The sequence below is a fragment of the Stenella coeruleoalba genome (assembly GCF_951394435.1).
Source record: "Stenella coeruleoalba genome assembly, chromosome: 2".
In the NCBI taxonomy this organism is placed as follows: Eukaryota; Metazoa; Chordata; class Mammalia; order Artiodactyla; family Delphinidae; genus Stenella; species Stenella coeruleoalba.
In genome coordinates, this window is record NC_137147.1 from 46,901,984 (window position 1) to 46,922,127 (window position 20,144).

Sequence of the window (20,144 nt, forward strand, 5' to 3'; positions counted from 1 at the left end):
GGCATGTGGGCTTAGTTACTCTGCGGCATGTGGGATCTTCCCAGACCAGGGATCAAACCCGTGTCCCCTGCATTGACAGGCAGATTCTTAACCACTGCACCACCAGGGAAGTCCCAGACTGTCCTGTTTTAAATAATGGCGATCTCTGACAGGTTAGATCCCAGCAGCAAGAAAAAAATGCTCTATCAATCTGATTCCATCACAAATGGAGGAAAAAGAAACTGAATATTGTCTGATCTTGAATTGAGAATACTGACATTGGAGATTGTTTTTCTCTGGATTTTTAACATAGGGTGATTGGCTTATAAAACTTTTTTTGTAATATAAAAGAACCGCATAGGGGAGCCTCAGCATTCAACCTGATCCCAGGAAATAAGCTACAGAATCAGAGATGCATGGAGAACAGGTTCCAGTTCTGCAGGGGGCCAGGGTTCTATCCTTGGTTGGGGAACTAGATCCTGCATGCCGCAACTAAAAAGGTCCCATGTGCTGCAACTAAGACCTGGCGCAGCCAAATAAATAAATAAATATTAATTTTTTACAAAAAGGTTACAGAATTCCATTGCTATGAGACTTTAAGAGAGCATCTAGTCCAATAATCATTTAATTTTACAGATGAGGAAACCAAACAGATGGAGATTAAGTGACCAGCCTGTGGTTAGTTATCAAAACTAAGTCTAGAACCTGGTTTTCTGGTTTTCAATCCAGTAATCTATCACAACTGGCTGTGCTTGACACCATTATAATCAACATTGACGGTGCATCCACTGTGTGGGAGAGATTGAGACATATAGACTTGGTCTCCAACAGGGGCATTACAATGAGGTTGAGAAAACAGGAAATAAGTATTGCAAGACTAGCAGTAATATGAGATGGCATATGAAGGGAGATTTAGACTTGGGTTTGAGTGGGAGTGGTGGCACAACGTAAGCAATCAGTTGGCAAGTGGTGGAGTGCCCTCGCGTAGGCCGACAATTCTGGAGGGACCAGAACCAGGTGATTGATAAGGTCCAGCTGGGGCTGCAGGCAGGCCTAAGGTCACAAATCCAGTGTCAGGAGAATCCAATTTCCCAGGGCCCTCTCGACGGGTAGCTTAAGCCTTTGGGCTCGAGACCCGCATTGCAAGGATGAGTCGGCTAAAGCTTCTCCACACCTGGACTCTGACCCTCAGAAGGGCGGGGTCCGAAGCAGCAGCACGGCAGGGAGAAGGGAGAGGAGGTGAAGGGAATTAAGGAATAATGAGCTGACCCCTCTCCCGCGGCGGGAAGGGCAAGAGGCGCGGATCCCGCACTGCTTGGGCTGAGTAGGGACTTCCGGGACTGCACACGCTGCCGGCGGGGCGGGGCTCCGGGCCAAGCGCCACCTACGTCGAGCTGCGTGACAATGGGGCGGGCGGCGGAACACGACTGCGGCGGCCGGGGGCCTCGGTGGGGGCGGAGCCGCCGCCGCTGCCGCCGCAGCCCCGGTCAGGATTTGAAAGATTAAAAACTCCTGGTGGAGAGGGCGGCGGCGTTGAATGTGTGGCGGAAGCGCTGTGGGCCACGGCTCGGCGCCGGGCCGGGCAGCCGGCTGCATCTCCACAGCATGAATTACCCGGGCCACGGGCCTCCCCGAAACCCCGAGCATAACGGCCGGGGCGGCGGCGGCGGTGCCACTGCTTGGGAGCTGGGCGCGGATGCGCAGCCGGCGTTCGGCGGCAGCGCCTGCTGCTTCGACCACCTGCCCGCCGGGGACCCGGGCGACGACGAGGTGCCCCTGGCCCTGCTGCGCGGGGAGCCCGGACTGCATTTGGCGTCGGGAGCGGAGGACCACAACCACCACCTGACGCTGGACCCCTGCCTCAGTGACGAGAACTATGACTTCAGCTCGGCCGAGTCGGGCTCCTCGCTGCGCTACTACAGCGAGGGCGAGAGTGGTGGCGGCGGCAGCTCCTCGTCGTTGCACCCGCCGCAGCAGTCGCCGCTGGTCCCGACGAACTCGGGGGGCGGCGGGACGGCCGGAGGGGGGCCCGGGGAGAGGAAGCGTACCCGGCTTGGCGGCGCGGCCGCCCGGCACCGCTACGAGGTCGTGACGGAGCTGGGCCCGGAGGAGGTGCGCTGGTTCTACAAGGAGGACAAGAAGACCTGGAAGCCCTTCATCGGCTACGACTCGTTCCGCATCGAGCTCGCCTTCCGAACCCTGCCGCAGGCCACCGGGGCCCGGGCCCGGGCGCAGGACCCGGACGGCGACCATGTGGGCGGCCCGGCCTCCCCCGCGGGGCCGGCGTCCAGCTCCGCGGAGGACGACGCCGAGGACCGCGTCTGCGGCTTCTGTCCGCGCATTGCCGGGCACGGGCGCGAGATGGAGGAGCTGGTGAACATCGAGCGGGTGTGTGTGCGGGGCGGCCTCTACGAGGTGGATGTGACCCAAGGAGAATGCTACCCGGTGTATTGGAACCGTGAGTAGCCGGCCGGGGGAGGGAGCGGGACGGGCTGCCTCTACGGGGGCCGACACGCACCCGGGTGGCTTTGGGACTTGACCGCGGGGAGAGCGAGGCGCGTGAGGCCTGGCGTTTGGTTCGAGTAGGGTGGAGACCGTGCAGGCAGCACCGGCAGGTGAAGGGTAAAGCGAGCAGATGGCAAAACCCCAGCCGCCTGGGGGATACTGCCGGGGTAGCGCCCCCTGGGTCAGCCGGGTGCTGCTGCCATCCCCTGGAGGTGATCCAGGAACGGATGGCCAGCGCCAAAGCTTTAATTTCGTGATCCTACCTGAGCTTCGTCCACCCCGGGATCTGATTCGGTCTCATTTACCCTGAACTGCCTATGATTTAAATACCAGTCTGCCCTCTGGGTTGGGAACGTTTGAGAGAATCTGAATCAGTTATGGACTTGGGAAAAGAATCTGAATCAGTTATGGACTTGGGAAAAGAAAATTAATCCCTGGCGGGAAGGGAAGGGAGATAGGTTGTTCCCAGTGGTGCGTTTGGGAGAGGTGGAAAGCACTGGTCGAAGCATTTGTGGCAGGTGGAGTCCGCTCACTCTCTCTATGTGGAATACTCGTTTTTCCTCTCTCAGGTCCTTGTTTACATCTTTTCATTTTTGCCTCTTAACCTTGAAAAGGTACAAGGTTTATGCCTTGGTTTTCTCCTCTGTAAAATAGGGATTACTGTATCTACTTCGTAGGGTTGTTGTGGAGATTAAATGAGGCAATATACCTAAGGGCCTTGGAACTGTGCTTGGTACGCACGTGTGATGTAGGTGTTAACAGTAAGTCCTTATTCATTACACAACAACACAGTTAGGTTTGTAATTAGGTTAAGGAGGAAGGCCGTCAGAAATATCCACCATTGCATGTAGCAAATGCTTTATATATATACATGTATATAATATTCTATAATAGCAGAAGCTATTGGCCCCCAGTAATTTGTGATACATAGCTATAATTTTTATGGTCCCAGTGGCCTAGCTCAGATGTCTTCCGTACATCTTACAACATTCTGCCTTGTATTAATTATATGTATTGATGACTTAGCTTCCTTTCTGTATGTTTAGCATCTTCTGGGCAAAGTCCATCACCTTTGTCTTCATATTCTCATAGGGCCTAGTGCAGAAAATATTTTTTAAAATAGGTATTGAATTGCATAAGCGATTCTATAATGTTAAAACATTCACGTTAAGCATGAGTCACTAAGATAGCAATTACAAGATGTATCAAATCACCAAACAAAATAAGCATAGCAGGAAATTCAGTTTCTTACTACACTTTAAGATGACATTGAAGGCATTTGTTACCACTTTCACAAGGCCAGATTCATATGGGACTTGTCACATCATTCACTCCTTTTGATTATAAGCTCACTAAGGACAGGATATGCTTGTATTCACTCACTCATTCATCTTTTTCCTTTTTACCAGTATTTGTACATCACACAGTACTCTTGTGAAGGCAATAGGAAAGGTGAAAAAAAAAAGGACAATCCTTACCCTTGAGGAGCTTCCCACTAAGTCTTTTCTTCAGATGACCTAGACATCATGATAGGTTTTTTTTTTCCTTTGAAGATAGAAGCACAAGGACTTAATTGGAGTCATAAAGTTGGATAAAATGCAGGGCATCCTTGGAGAGGCCTGGAAACCAAGAGATGAATCTTACCTTTAGATCAACTGAAGTATATTCACCTAGAATACTGTGTGTTCTTTTGGTTTATGATAAGATTGTTAATGCTTACACCGTGCTTGACTGTCTACAAAGTGATTTTTTCACATTCATTATTTCATAGTGATAGCAGCAAGTGAATGCTAATGTTCTTTATATGAAGAAGCGGACTCAGTGAAATTAATGAACTTGTCCAAGGTCACTCACCTAGAAAGTGGTAAAACAGTTCATAGTCTAGTGGGGGAATACAGCCCAGTGTCCAAAGAGCATCTGACCCACCTAGGGATGAGGATGTCAGAAAAACTTCTCAGATTATGTGAGACTGAGTCTTCAGGGATGAATTTAATCAGACAGAAGAACCAGGGAGATGGAGAGAAAGGCATACCAGCCAGATGGAGTAACATATGCAAGGATACAGAAGCATTAAACCTCATAGCACTTTGAGGAAATTAGGGCTATACCTGCAGGGGTCAAACCACACAGCTTAGGTTTGAGATTTGACCACCACAGAGACAGACATGTTTGATTAGGGACATGAGGTGATTGTGAAGGAAGCATCTGCCTGTGAATGGTGCATTTGGGAGAGTAGCTAGAAAAGGAAGAGGGTAGCATGCAGTGCTAAGGAGTTTGGACTTTACCCTGTATCAGGGAACCAAACACTTGAAGGTTCTCTATTACTTAGATGATTAGTGACAACACAAAGGTTGAATTGGACAGTTGGAGAATATCATTAGAATGCTAGTGTCATAAATCGAGGAACAGTTAGGACCTACAAAAATTAACCGGAAAGGAAAAGCTTAGTCTTCTCAAATCTTCTTTCCTAAATCAGATCACCAATAGACCAACTATAGCTTATAAATTAATTTTTGTTTACTGGCATAACAGCAACACCTATTTTTGACTCCATTTTAGCATTTTCTAGATAGTTTTCTGCAAGATACAATCCTGTGGGTGTCCCAGGCCTCCATATGAGTTGAAAGGAAAATAGTGCTTTTTGTCCATAATTTACTACTTCTCAAAAAATCCCATGTAACTTTGTTCTAGTTGGCTCTTCAGGTCTTTGTGTATTATGTAAGTTTTCACACCGTCTCAGGAGGGTTCAGTCCCAGTATGGACTCTTCAGCCTTTCTTCAAATGGAAGGACTCTTATGAACTTTGCAGCTTTTCACCTTCCTCCTTTTTACTTTTCTTTTTAAACCTTTCTGGAAAATTTCCAAATAGTGGTAATGAAAGGTTAAAAAAGAGTCCAATATGTTCCTACATATAATGGTGGTAGGATTCTAGTGACTTTTGTGACCTAAGTACACTTTATCTGGGTATTGAAGCCAATACGTTAGCTATCTATGCCTAGTCTAAAAGAAAGGTGTTAATTTAATTTATATTTACTTTTCCTTTTGAATTCTTACTGACAGATAAAATTTGAACCAATTTGGGGTACATGAATTGGAAGGGGAACAAAAGTTTTGTCTACCATAGCTAGGAAGCCAATATTATTACATGTGAAAACTTTAATTATAGGAAACTTATTTTTGTTTATTGACTGTTCAGATAGTTTTCTCAATGCATGTGGACATTTTAGATAAAAACTGATCATTGCTGATAATGGCTAAGTGAACTCCCTGCTCCCTGTGTTTTAACGAAGCTGCTTGTAGCCACCTTATAGGCTTGTTTTGAGAATTATAACATGCTTAGAACAATAGTAGACACAAAGTACTAGGTGTTAACTATATCTGTGTGGATCTCAGAAAACTTTATACCTTACTTGTAGAAACTCACATGAAGGTTAATAAGACTGGGTATTCAAACTGTTGAGTACCCAAGGTTTGGTGTCACTGGCCTTTACCTCATCACAGGTGAAATGTTTGTCAAGAATAATAACAAGAAATGGCCGAAGCATTTAGTAGTAGGCTATGGGAAGGCATTTGGAACATTACAGAGATATTTGATGAGTTAAGAATAGTTTTAGGACTTCCCTGGTGGCGCAGTGGTTAAGAATCCGCCTGCCAATGCAGGGGACACGGGTTCAAACCCTGGTCCGGGAAGATCCCACATGCCATGGAGCACGAAGACCCAATGAAGCCAAAAATTAAAAAAAAAAACAAAAACAAACAAAACAAAAAAAGAATAGTTTTAAAGCAATTCTGATAGCAGTGATGTGTGCAGTGTGCACTAGGCAATATGTAATATCCATTCATTGACTAAATTAGTTATTTTTTTAACTTTATTTTATTTTTATTTTGGCTGTGATGGGTCTTCATTGCTGCATGCAAGCTTTCCCTAGTTGCGGTGAGTGGGGACTGCCCTTCGTTGCGGTGCGCAGGCTTCTCATTGCAGTGGCTTCTCTTGTTGCAGAGCACGGGCTGTAGTCACACGGGCTTCAGTAGCCATGGCATGTGGCATCAGTAGTTGTGGCACACAGGCTTAGTTGCTTTGCGGCATGTGGGATCTTCCCAGACCAGGGATCGAAGCCGTGTCCCCTGCATTGGCAGGCAGATTCTTAACCACTGCGCCACCAGAGAAGTCCTGAATTAGTTATTTAATTGACCAAATAGTTATATGAATGTGTAGTTTCCAGAAGCAGTCATTAACTATAAGCCACAGCTTCCCTCACCCCTGCCCTTCCCCCATTTTGTGTACTATCAGGCCTATGTACATTATTATAATTCTAAGCCATTTGCAGTTTCAAACACTTCAGAAATTAATCAGTCTTCATGATATGTTGAAGAGAAAATATTATTATCCCAATAAAATATTGGAAAGTATTATCCCAATAAAAAGGCAGAAAAATTAGGGCTTTTTCTGCAAGTACCCAAATTATATGATTTCTATTAACTTGGCGTAGCTGTAACCATCTCTTAGGTCTTTCTCATTCAAGGGTTAATAACCTTAATAAGTAATAATCCTTTATGAAGCACAAGGCATCAGGGGAAAGTAATAGAGTCCAAGCTGGTAGAAGGTACTCTTTCTTGATCAGTTTCTGCCTTCAGTAAAGCAGAGCTATAGGGACTAGAGATGCCTGACTCTAAAAAATTTGGGAGACTTTTATCTTTTACTCTTTTTAACTGCATTATCTCCCACTAGCTCAGCCTGGAAAGCAGCCTTGGGCTGCACTGGAATTCTGACTGTTCAGGTTTTAGAACCCTGGCGGAAATCTTCTGAGAGCTCCGTTCCAGATCAAGCCTGCTTTAGACTTTGTTTCAGAGACCTACTGAAATAGCACAAAGATATGAATGACTAATGGGTGACTTGTATGGAGGGTAGGACTTGGCACTACCTGACCAAAGCATTCAGGACTTTCTTTCCCTTTGCATTGTACCATTAGTTTAAAAACTGATTTAATATCAGTTATTGATCCACCTTGTTTGTGTATGGCTCAAATGTGATAATGCATGTTGTGCAAGTTACTTTATATAAATGTTCAGACTAATTAGTATGCTTTTCTTTCCTCCATCTGTCATCACGCTCTTGTTTCCTCCTTTACTATTTTGCCGTAAAAAAAGACTTTTTCTACTCTTCCCTCTTCCAAATTTTATTTCCTCGTCTTTTATCTTCACATTACACCCTGTAATTTCTGCTTTGCTAAGATCTTTGCTGTCTGAAACCCTACGGCTGATTCTTTTCTGTAGAGAGCAAGGAAAAGCTGGCTATGCTGTGCTGGTCATGGAATCCTCTGAGAATTACCCTCACTGGGTGAGGAGAGTAGGGGGGTAAAAAGGAGAGAGGGAAGTATGGCATGTGTTCACAGGAAGCCTAAGATGAAGATTCCTGGCAGAAGAGATGGGGAGGTAGGCAGTCCTAGAATCCCTGATTGTTGGGCAGTCTGATTCAAGACCTTTATCTTTTCATGAGTCTGATGAAATTTAAACTGTGCACTTTATCAAGAAGAACTTCAACACTGATGAAGGTTATAGATATAGTCTCTTCTTTTTTTTTGCCACAGTACATTCCTAGAAGCTCAGTTAAAAAGTAAAACAAGGAAAAACATTTTTATAGCCACTATATTTAACCTACAATTCTACTGTTTTGAGCTTGCCTTGGTGAAGGGAAATTGTGCCTATAAAAGATGTTGAGGGCTTCCCTGGTGGTGCAGTGGTTGAGAGCCCGCCTGCCGATGCAGGGGACACGGGTTCGTGCCCTGGTCCGGGAAGATCCCACATGCCGCAGAGTGGCTGGGCCCGTGAGCCATGGCCGCTGAGCCTGCGCGTCCGAAGTGCTTCGCAACGGGAGAGGCCACAATAGTGAGAGACTCGCGTACCGCCAAAAAAAAGAAAAAAAAAAGAGAGATGTTGAACCACTGACACAAGAGTGGATTAATGGGATGAAAAGCGTAATACAGATACTTTTTTGATATCCCTGGATTAGGGGACACGTGGAATTCAAAGTGGTGAAAAATAGAAATCGCCTGTGCTAGAGAACTAAGGGAAAATGGTAGAAATATTGATATGATCATATAAAAGTAATTCTATGTTATTCTAATTTTGCCAGATTACCATACAATAAGAATAAACTATACAATCATTAATATTTGTTCTAATATCTTGTTACATTTAACTATATCTACATAATCTTTATAATCATTACACTTGTGTGTTCAAATAAACTCTCTTCACTGACTGTTGGGGGCAAGGCCAGTCTTTGGAAATTACAATGTTGTTAATATTTCTGTACCCAAGGACCTCAGATATCTGGAATCTTTGAGAAATATAAATTCCATCTGAATGGATGGCTTTTCCAAATAGTTGAGAGTTAAGCTTTTATTTGCTATTGTAGAATTTTAACCATATGAATGGAAAACTCTCTAATATTACTATTCTCCCTTTGGCTACTTCTCAGTGAACCATCATTCTGAACATCGATGCAGGTAGTTCTTGGGACACATGATATAGGACAAAGAACTGGATGAACTATGCTAAAACATAAGACTCTAAATCACATGCTGTGGAAGGAGCTGCAAAAATAACTGTAGGTGAAGCACAAGGAGCAGAGTTGGAATTACTCCTGAGCCTTGATATACGTAGTTAAATGCAATCCCACCTTGTATTTTACTACTTACTACAGATAATCAACTTTCAGTTAATATTTTATCGACTGAATACATTATTTGCTTCTCATTCTATAGAATCGCTTATAAGTAGGCCCAGGGTATCCCGTTTCTGCCTGATTCACCCACGTAGATCTTCAGGAAAACTTGTATTTTAACAGCTGATATAAATGTTAATGTTAAGTACCCCCCACGTTTGTTTATGGTTTGGAAAATGAAATCTTTGCTGTGAATCCAAAGATATTGCAAGGAGAGTCTACTTCAAAGAGACTGTCGAGGACCACTCAGCCTGAGGAAAGCACAGTACACTGCTCAAGCACTTTCAATGGCATTCCCTCTTCCATGCTGGCTCTCCACTACTGAAATGAACCCGTATATATGTCTGGCACTAAATGAGACAGGTGTACGTGTCTGTAATGTTTGTGAATAGATTCTTGCCTTTGCTCGACATTTTCATCGTGTAGCCACTGTGCTTGCTCTTCTTGTTTAAGACTAGCACCCTACCCATGGTTCTGCTCTTTGCCTTTCACTAGAAAAAAATTGGGACCTTTATATTTTAGAATATCTTTGAATATAGTTGCAGTTTATTCTTTAACCTGCTTACTATTTAGCCTCATATTATTTTGTGTAAACTACATTATCTGTTACACATTTTTGGTGGGGGAGAAGGGTGTAACTGTTTCTTATACATAGTGAATGTCCCTAATCCTAGAATACTGTATTGAATTTTTTAGAATTATGCTAGCCTGCCAGGATTCTGTCTTTTATGGACAGACCTAGAACCCATCAAAGTGTATGGTAGATCACAACATAAAGGGTGGACCTGATTCACAGCATTTGTTTTCAGATCAACTCTTATCCTACCTCAGCTCATCAGTTTCATCTCTGCCACCTCTGTTTCAGTTCATACCAGTTTTTCTAGAGAGGCAGTGTTGTATAGTGATTATGAATGTAAATAACCACGGAGGCAAACTAGGTCCAAATCGCAGCTTTTCTATGTACTGTCTGTGTCACTTTGGGCAACTTAAATGCTCCATGTTTCTTCTTCTGTAAAATGTAGATAAGAGTACCTACCTTTTTTGGGCTTCCGTGGTGGCGCAGTGGTTGAGAGTCCGCCTGCCGATGCAGGGGACATGGGTTTGTGCCCCGGTCCGGGAAGATCCCACATGCCGCAGAGCGGCTGGGCCCGTGAGCCATGGCCGCTGAGCCTGCGCGTCCGGAGCCTGTGCTCCGCAACGGGAGAGGCCACAACAGTGAGAGGCCCGCGTACTGCAAAAAAAAAAAAAAAGAGTACCTACCTTTCAGAATTGTTGTAATAAGTTAAAATATTTGAAGATCTTGAAACATCCGTGACAAATAGTAAGTCATATATAACAGCTGTTTTTATTTCATTTTCCTGCCTCTTCTATCCTTTCAAATTTACAACTCACTTGACATTCTTGGCTTTCAACTCTCCTGTTCCAGTTTGTAGTCTCTTTCCTGACGTAGCAATTTCTTGGCCTCCTATCTTGATAATCAACTCTGAGGTACAGCCCTAGAACTTCTATAACTGTTGCCTTCTTTTGTGAGAAACTGTGACTGATTTTTGCCTAGTCTTTCAGACCCCTGAAAGAGCTGTACTATCTTAAGTCTTCCTGGCTTGGACCCCAGAGAAGTGCACCAGTCATTCTCTTAGAAAGCTACTGACTGTGGAAAAGGAAGAATTCTTTCCCATAAAAGCATTCTAAATTCTTAAGCATCTACTATTTTTTAGTATGCAGATCTTATCACCAGATGTAGGGAGTGCTGAGTCCACCCCAAAAGCTCATTTAAAGCATCTACCAGCTATCAGGATTTTTGATACACTAGAGAACTTTACAGCTTTCTTAAAGACGGCTCAGTTTTCAGTCAAGGCAGAGCTAGTAGTGTTCTGGATTTTCTGCCACATTGGCATAAAAGAAGTGGCCCATAATTCCTTACAGTGCAGACCTCAGCTTGAAAACTTTGAGGAATTTCTCTTAATTGACCTGCAGTTGAACCAGCAGTGGTAGGGATGGCAGCTAGATTCTGGCACCTAGTACAAGGTCTAGCTTCAAATATGAATCTGCCCTTACTCCAGGGGTCTGAAGTGGCCATTCCTTATCCAGTATTAACAGTAAAAGCCAAGTGGGCTCAGAGAAAAGATCTTGGTTGTCAAATTCCCTTAGTATGAATCTTTGATTTACCATAACTGTATGACTTTGGACAAGTTATAATTGCTGTGTGGCCCAGCTTCTTTGTAAATGGGGATAATAATTCCTGCTTCACAGGGATATTTGAAGATTCTGTTGAAATACACATGTAGAGCGCCTAGCACAGAACCTGGTTCTAATATGTGTTAACTGTTGTATTTAAGTCAGGCTGGTATACTGGCTCTTGAACTAGAAGCCAAGTCTAGCTTCTGGAAATTAAAAAGTGTGTGGTTGACCTGTTGTATTTTTGAAAAACAAGAGTAGGAGGCTATGGTTCTACCAAAATTACTTTAGCCTAAATTCGATGACCGTATACGCACATGACACGTACATACACACATATTCCTCCCCCTCCCACTCCTCCCAGCCCCCCACCCCCCTCTATGTATACATCTATGTGCTCATCTTAAACCAGCTTTATCACCCCTGAGAGTTCAGGGAATCACAATGAAGTATCACACTGCAGAAACCTTAATTCCTTCTGTAGACTCTGAGGTTGAACAATATGAATACCTTTCCAGGTGATCTAAGGACAGAGGAATACTCTTCAGCCTCTGAATCACCTCTGCTGGATTCCCTTGCCGGTGGAATGGCATCCTGTCTTAGACTAGTAGTTTGCAGATTTCATGGAGCCTAACAGTCACTGGGAGAATTGTTAAAAATGTAGATTCTCAGATCTCATCCTTGGAAATTAGAGTTGTCTTCACATACACTCAGAAAATTACCCGTTCAGCCAATCCAAAGTTGCATTTGAAAGGGTTCTAGAGGAAGTAGCCTTCAACCCACATTTTATTTTTATTTCATCTGTTTTTCTTTTACCTACTTATTTTTGCTGTCCTTCCAATTTAAAACTTCTGTGTCCTCACTGATTTTTCTATCTACTCATTCTATAAATTATTGAGACAGAGGATGAAGTCCCCACCTGTAATTGTCGATTTATTTATTCATTTTAGTTATATTGGTTTTTGTTTCATGTCTTCTGTGGGTTTAAAAAAATTTATTTTTATTGAGGTGTAGTTGATTTACAATATTATGTTAGTTTCAGGTGTACAACATAGTGATTCAACATTTCTCTAGATTATACTCCATTTAAAGGTACTATAAAATAATGGCTATATTCCTTGCACTGTACAATATATCCCTGTACCTTATTTATTTTATAAGTAGTAGTTTGTACATCTTAATCCCCTACCCCTATCTTGCCCCTTCCCACTGCCCTCTCCCCACTGGTAACCACTAGTTTGCTCTCTATATCTGGGAATCTGTTTCTGTTTCGTTATATATGTTTGATTTTTAGATTCCACATGTAAGTGATAACAGTATTTACCTTTCTCTGTCTGACTTACTTCAATAAACATAATACTCTCAAGGGCCATCGATGTTGTTGCAAATGGCAACACTTCATTGTTTTTTATGGCTGAGTAGTATTCCATCATGTATATGTGTGTGCATGTTATTACTACATCTTCTTTATCCATTCATCTGTTGATGGACATTTAGGTTGCTTCTGTGTATGTCTTGGCTACTGTAAATAATGCTGCTGTGAACATTGGGGTGCATGTACTTTTCAAATTAGTGTTTTTATTTCCTTTGGCTATATACCCAGGAGGGGAGTTGCTGGATCATATGGTAGTTCTATTTTTAGTTTTTTAGGAACCTCCATACTGTTTTCCACAATGGCTGCAACAATTTACATTCCCACAAAATGGCTTCCTTTTCTCACATTTGCAGTAAAGTTTGTTATTTATGATCTTTTTGTTTTGTTTTGTTTTTTGCGGTACGCGGGCCTCTCACTGTTGTGGCCTCTCCCGTTGCGGAGCACAAGCTCCAGACGCGCAGGCTCAGCGGCCATGGCTCATGGCCCCAGCTGCTCTGCGGCATGTGGGATCTTCCCGGACCGGGGCATGAACCCGTGTCCCCTGCATCGGCAGGCGGACTCTCAACCACTGCGCCACCAGGGAAGCCCCTATTTATGATCTTTTTGATGATTGCCACTCTGACAGGCATGAGGTGCTATCTCATTGGTTTTGATTTGCATTTCCCTGTTGATTAGCAGTGTTGAGCATCTTTTCATGTGCCTGTTGGCCATCTCTGTGTCTTGTGCAGAAAAATGCCTGTTGAGATCTTATGCCCATTTTTTAATTGGGTCTTTTTTTTTTTTGACATTGAGTTGTATGAGCTGTTTATATATTTTGGATATTAACCCTTTATTGAGCATATCGTTTTCAAGTATTTTCTCCTGTTCAGTAGGCCATTTTTCATTTGTTGATGGCTTTCTTTCCTGTGCAAAAGCGTTTAAATTTGATTAGCTCTCATTTGTTTATTTTTGTCTTAGGAGACAGATCTAAAAAAATATTGCTACAGTTTATGTCAGAGTGTTCTCCCTATGTTCTCTTCTAGGAGTTTTATGGTTTCAGGTCTTACACTTAGGTCTTTAATCCATTTTGAGTTTATTTGTACATGATGTGAGAAAACATCCTGATTTCATTCTTTTACACGTAGCTTTCCATTTTTCCCAGCACCACTTATTGGAGAGACTCTCTTTTCCCCATTGGATAGTCTTGCCTCCTTTGTTGTAGATTAATTGACCATGTGTGCATGGGCTTACATCTGGGCATTCTTTTCTGTTCCATTGATATATGTGTTGGTTTTTGTGCCAGTAACATACTGTTTTGATGACCATAGCTTTGTACTATAGCCTGAAGTCAGGGAGCATGATTCCTCCAGCTCTGTTCTTCTTTCAGCTATTTGGGGTCTGTTGTGTTTCCATACAAATTTTTTTTTTTTTTTTTTGCAGTACGCGGGCCTCTCACTGTTGTGGCCTCTCCCGTTGCGGAGCATAGGCTCCAGATGTGCAGGCTCAATGGCCATGGCTCATGGGCCCAGCCACTCCACGGCATGTGGGATCTTCCCGGACCAGGGCACGAACCTGTGTCCCCTGCATCGGCAGGTGGACTCTCAACCACTGCACCACCAGGGAAGCCCGCATACACATTTTTAAATTATTTGTTCTAGTTCTGTGAAAAATGCCTTTGGTATTTGGATAGGTGATTGCATTGAATCTGTAGATTGCCTTGGATAGTATAGTCATTTTGACAATATTGACTCTTCCAATCTAAGAACATGGTATATCTTTCCATCTGTTTGTGTCATCATCTTTTTCTTTCATCACCGTCTTATGGTTTTTGGAGTACAGGTCTTTTACCTCCTTAGATAGGTTTATTCCTAGGTATTTTTTTCTTGTTGATACAATGGTAAATGGAATTGTCTCTTTAACTTCTCTTCTGATCTTTCATTGTTAGTATATAGAAATGCAGCAGATTTCTGTGTATTAATTTTGTATCTTGCAACTTTACCAAATTCATTGATGAGCTCTAGTAGTTTTCTGATGGCATCTCTAGGATTTTCTGTGTGTAGTATGTCATATGCAAACAGTGACAGTTTTACTTCTTCCTTTCCAATGTGGATTCCTTTTATTTCTTTTTCTTGTCTAATTGCTGTGGCTAGGATTTCCAATACTATGTTGAATAAAAGTGATGAGAGTGGACATCTTGTCTTCTTCCTGATCTTAGAGGAAATGCTTTCAGTTTTTCACCATTGAGTATGACATTAGCTAGGGGCTTGTCATATATGGCCTTTACTATGTTTAGGTATGTTACCTCTGTACCCACTTTCTGGAGCATTTTTATCGTAAATAAGTGTTGAATTTTGTCAGAAACGTTTTCTGCATCTATTGAGATGATCGTATGGTTTTTATTCTTCAGTTTGTTAATGTGGTGTATCATATTGATTGATTTGCCAGTGTTGAACCATCCTTGCATTCCTGGGGAAATTCCACTTAGTCATGTATTGTTCAATTCAGTTTGTTAATATTTTGTTAAGAATTTTTCTATGTTCATCAGTGATGCTGGCCTGTTATTTTCTTTTTTTGTGTGATATCTTTGTCTGGTTTTGGTATCAGAGTGATGGTGACCTAATGGAAGGCGTTTGGAAGTGCAATTTTTTGTTTGTTTCTGTTTTATGGAGACCTTTATAAGTCTCAATTCACCTGATCTAATTTTCAAGGCTTTTTTTTGGTGATTATTTTTTAAATTTTTATTTTATATTAGAGTATAGTTTCTTGGTTTTCTTTCTTTCTTTTTTTTTTTTTTTTTTTTTTTTTTGTCTATTTGTTTGGCTGCACTGTGTGGCATGTGGGATCTTAGTTCCCTGACCAGGGGTCGAACCCGTTCCCTCTGCAGTGAAAGTGTGGAGTCTTAACCACGGACCACCAGGGCAGTCCCTGTATTGGAGTATAGGTGATTTACAATGTTGTGTTGGTTTCAGGTGTACAGCAAAGTGATTTAGTTATACATATATCTATTTTTCAGATTCCTTTCCCATATAGGTTATTACAGAGCATTGAGTAGAGTTGCCTATGCTATACAGCAGGTCCTTGCTAATTATCTGTTTTATGTATAGTAGTGTGTATATGTTAATTCCAACTTCCTAATTTATCCCTCCCCCTCAACCTTTCCCCACTGGTAACCATAAGTTTGTTTTCTAAGTCTGTTTCTGTTTTGTAAATATGTTCATTTGTACCATTTTTTTAGATTCCACATATAAAGTGATACCATATGATATTTGTCTTTCTCCGTGACTTCACTCAGTATGACACTCTCTAGGTCCATCCGTTTCAATGCAAATGGCATTATTTTGTTCTTTTTTATGGCTGAGTAATATTCTGTTGTATATATGTACCACATCTTCTTTATCCATTCTTCCATTGATGGACATTTAGGTTACCTCCATGTCCTGGCTAGTGTAAAGAGTGCTGCAATAAACATTGGGGTGCGTGTATCCTTTCAAATTATGGTTTTCCATAGGCAGAACACTCTATGACATCAATCACAGCAAGATCCTTTTTGACCCACCTCCTAGAGTAATGGAAATAAAAACAAAAATAAACGAATGGGACCTAATGAAATTTAAAAGTTTTTGCACAGCAAAGGAAACCAAAAACAAGATGAAAAGACAGCCCTCAGAATGGGAGAAAATATTTGCAAACAAAGCATCGGACAAAGGATTAATCTCCAAACTATACAAGCAGCTCATGCAGCTCAATATCAAAAAAACAACCCAATCCAAAAATGGGCAGAAGACCTAAACAGACATTTCTCCAAAGAAGATATACAGATTGCCAGCAAACATGTGAAAAGATGTTCAACATCACTAATCATTCGAGAAATGCAAATCAAAACTACAATGAGGTATCACCTTACACTGGTCAGAATGGCCATCATCAAAAAATCTACAAACAATAAATGCTGAAGAGGGTGTGGAGAAAAGGGAACCCTCTTGCACTGTTGGTAGGAATGTAAATTGATACAACCACTATGGAGAACAGTATGGAGGTTCCTTAAAAAACTAAAAATAGAACTAACAAATGACCCAGCAATCCCACTACTAGGCATATACACTAAGAAAACCATAATTCAAAAAGAGTCATGTATCACAATGTTCATTACAGCACCACTTACAATAGCCAGGACATGGAAGCAACCTAAGTGTCCATCGACAGATGAATGGATAAAGAAGATGTGGCACATTTATACAATGGAATATTACTCAGCCATAAAAAGAAACGAAATTGAGTTTTTTGTAGTGAGGTGGATAGACCTAGAGTCTGTCACACTGAGTGAAGTAAGTCAGAAAGAGAAAAACAAATACCGTATGCGAACACATATATATGGAATCTAAAAAAAAAGAAAGAAAAATGGTTCTGGCGAACCTAGGGACAGGACAGAAATAAAGACACAGGTGTAGAGAATGGACTTGAGGACACAGGGAGGGGGAAGGGTAAGCTGGGACGAAGTGAGAGAGTAGCACTGACATACATACACTGCCAAATGTAAAATAGATAGCTAGTGGGAAACAGCTGCATAGCACAGGGAGATCAGCTGTGTGCTTTGTGACCACCTAGAGGGGTGGGATAGGGAGACGCAAGAGGGAGGGGATATGGGGTTATATGTATCCATATAGCTGATTCACTTTGTTATACATCAGAAACTAACACAACATTGTAAAGCAATTATACTGTAATAAAGATGTTTAAAAAATATTATGGTTCTCTCCAGATATATGCCCAGGAGTGAAATTGCTGGATCATATGGTAGCTCTTTTTTTTTTTTTTTAGGTAATCTCCATAATGTTCTCCATAGTGGCTGTACCAATTTATATTCTCACCAACAGTGTAGGAGGGTTCCCTCTAATCCACACCGTCTCCAGCATTTATTGTTTGAAGATTGTTTTGATGATGGCCATTCTGACCAGTGTGAGGTGATACCTCATTGTAGTTTTGTTTGCATTTCTCTAATCATTAGTGATGTTGAGCATCTGTTCATGTGCCTCTTGGTTATCTGTATGTCTTCTTTTGAAAAATGTCTATTTGGATCTTCTGCCCATTTTTTGATTGGATTTTTTGTTTTTTTGATACAGAGCTGCATGAGCTGTTTGTATATTTTGGAGATTGTTTGTCAGTCGCTTCATTTGCAAACATTTTCTCCCATTCTGTGTGTTGTCTTTTTGTTTATTGTTTCCTTTGCTGTGCAGAAACTTTAATTAGGTCCCATTTGTTTATTTTTGTTTTTATTTTCATTACTCTAGCAGGTGGATCAAAGAAGATATTGCTGCCATTTATGTCAGAGAGTGTTCTGCCTATGTTTTCCTCTAAGAGCTTAAGAGGAATCCAGTCTTACATTTAGGTCTTTAATCCATTTTGAGTTTATTTTTGTGTATGGTGTTAGAGAATGTTCTAATTTAATCTTTTACATGTAGCTGTCCAGTTTTCCCAGCACCACTTATTGAAGAGACTATCTTTTCTGCATTGTATATTCTTGCCGCCTTTGTCATAGATTGGGAGACCGTGGGTGCATGGGTTTATCTCTGGGCTTTCTATCCTGTTCCGTTGATCTGTATTTCTGCTTTTGTGCCAGTACCATACTGTTTTGATTGGATGCATATATATTTACAATTGCTAAATCTTCTTGTTGACTTGATCCTTTGACCATTATGTAATGTCCTTTGTCTCTTGTAAAAGTCTTTGTTTTAAAGTCTATTTTTTCTGGTGTAAGTATTGCTGTCCCAGCTTTCTTTTGATTTCTATTTGCATAGAATACCTTTTTTCATCCCCTCACTTTCAGTCTGTGTGTGTCTTTAGATCTGAAGCAAGTCACTTATAGGTAACATATATATGGAATCCATTCAGCCACTTTATGTCTTTTGTTTGGAACATTTAGTTCATTTAGATTTAAAATAATTATTAAAGGTATGTACTTACTGCTGTTTTGTTAATTGTTTTGGGGCTGTTTTTGTCGTTCTTTTTTTTGTTGTTGTTCCTTCTTTTGTTCTCTTGTGATTCAATGACTATCTTTATCGTTATGTTTGTATTTGTTTCCCTTTTTTGTATGTGTATGTATTATAGATTTTTGGTTTGTGATTACCATGAGGTTTCTATATAGCTATATATAGAGAGAGAATGTGTGTGTGTGTGTGTGATTATTTTAAGTTGCTGATCTCTCGATTTCAAATGCAATTTAACAACCCTCCATTTTTACTCCCCTCCCCTCACAGTTACTGTTTTTGACATATTTTCATCTATTTGTTTTGTGTACCCCTTAACTGCTAATTGTGAGTATAGGTGTCTTACTACCTTTGTCTTGTAATCTTCCTGCTAACTTTGAATTTGATTGGTTTACTAACTTTATATTTGCCTTCATAGATGAGCTTTTTCCATTCATAATTTTCATGTTTCTATTTGTGGCCTTTTCTTTTTCAGCTAGAGAAGTCCCTTTAACATTTTTTGCAAAGCTGGTTTGGTCGTGTTGAACTCTTTTAGCTTTTGCTTGTCTATTATATTTTTGATATCTCCAAATTTGAATGAAAGTCTTCCTGGGTAGAGTATTCTTTGTTGTAGGCTTTTGCTTTTCATAACTCTATGTACTCCCTTATGGCCTGCAGAATTTCTTCTGGGAAATCAGTTGATGGCCTTATGAGAGTTCCCTTGTACATAACTTACTGCTTTTCTCTTGCTGCTTTTAATATTCTCTCTTTATCTTTAATTTTTGGCATTTTAATTACAACGTATTTTGGTGTGGTCATCTTTGGTTTGATCCTGTTTGGGACTTTCTGTGTCTCCTAGTCTTGGATCTGTTTGCTTTCCAGGTTAGGAAGGTTTTCAACTATTATGTCTTCAAATATGTTCTCTGCCCCTTTCTCTGTCTCTTCTCCTTCTGGGACTTCTATAATGCAAATGTCAGTACACTTGATGTTGTCCCACATGTCTCTTAAACTGTGTTTATTTCTTCTTATTTTTTCTGTTTAGCATCAGTGATTTCCACTACTCTGTCTTCCAGCTCGCTAATCCTTTCCCCTGTATCATTTAATCTACTGCTGATTCCGTCTGGTGTATTTTTCTTTTCAGTTATTGTATTTTTCATCTCTGTTTGGCTCTTCTTTGTATTTTCTGAATCTTTGTTAAAAAATTTTAACTTCTTCCTCTGTTCATCCATTCTCTTCTGAGTTCTTTGATCATTTTTACAATCATTACATACATCCCAGTTACATACAATCCCATTACATACATCCCAGTTACATACAATCCCATTACATACATCCCAGTTTTGGGAACTACTTTGTTTCATGTATTTTGAAGCTCTGTTATTAGGCGCATACACATTTAGGATTGTTACATCCTTTTGATGGAATAATGCCTTTATCATTTT

At 41.3% G+C, this 20,144-nt stretch overlaps 1 protein-coding gene across 11 annotated transcripts in view; it reads left to right on the forward strand.

Annotated features, from left to right (window-relative positions):
• Window positions 1–1,445: 1,445 nt before the first annotated feature.
• DDHD1 (DDHD domain containing 1) overlaps window positions 1,446–20,144 on the forward strand; it is a 93,939-nt gene continuing 75,240 nt past the window's right edge. For 10 of the 11 annotated variants that reach the window (XR_013827084.1, XM_079912908.1, XM_079912912.1 and 7 more), the window contains exon 1: window positions 1,446–2,437. Coding sequence is in view for 9 of the 11 variants with exons in the window: in XM_079912908.1 (XP_079769034.1) it covers window positions 1,585–2,437 (853 nt within the window). In the remaining 2 variants the exon portion in view is untranslated. The remainder of the gene's footprint in view (window positions 2,438–20,144) is intronic. The other variant, XM_079912910.1, reaches the window with a different exon arrangement.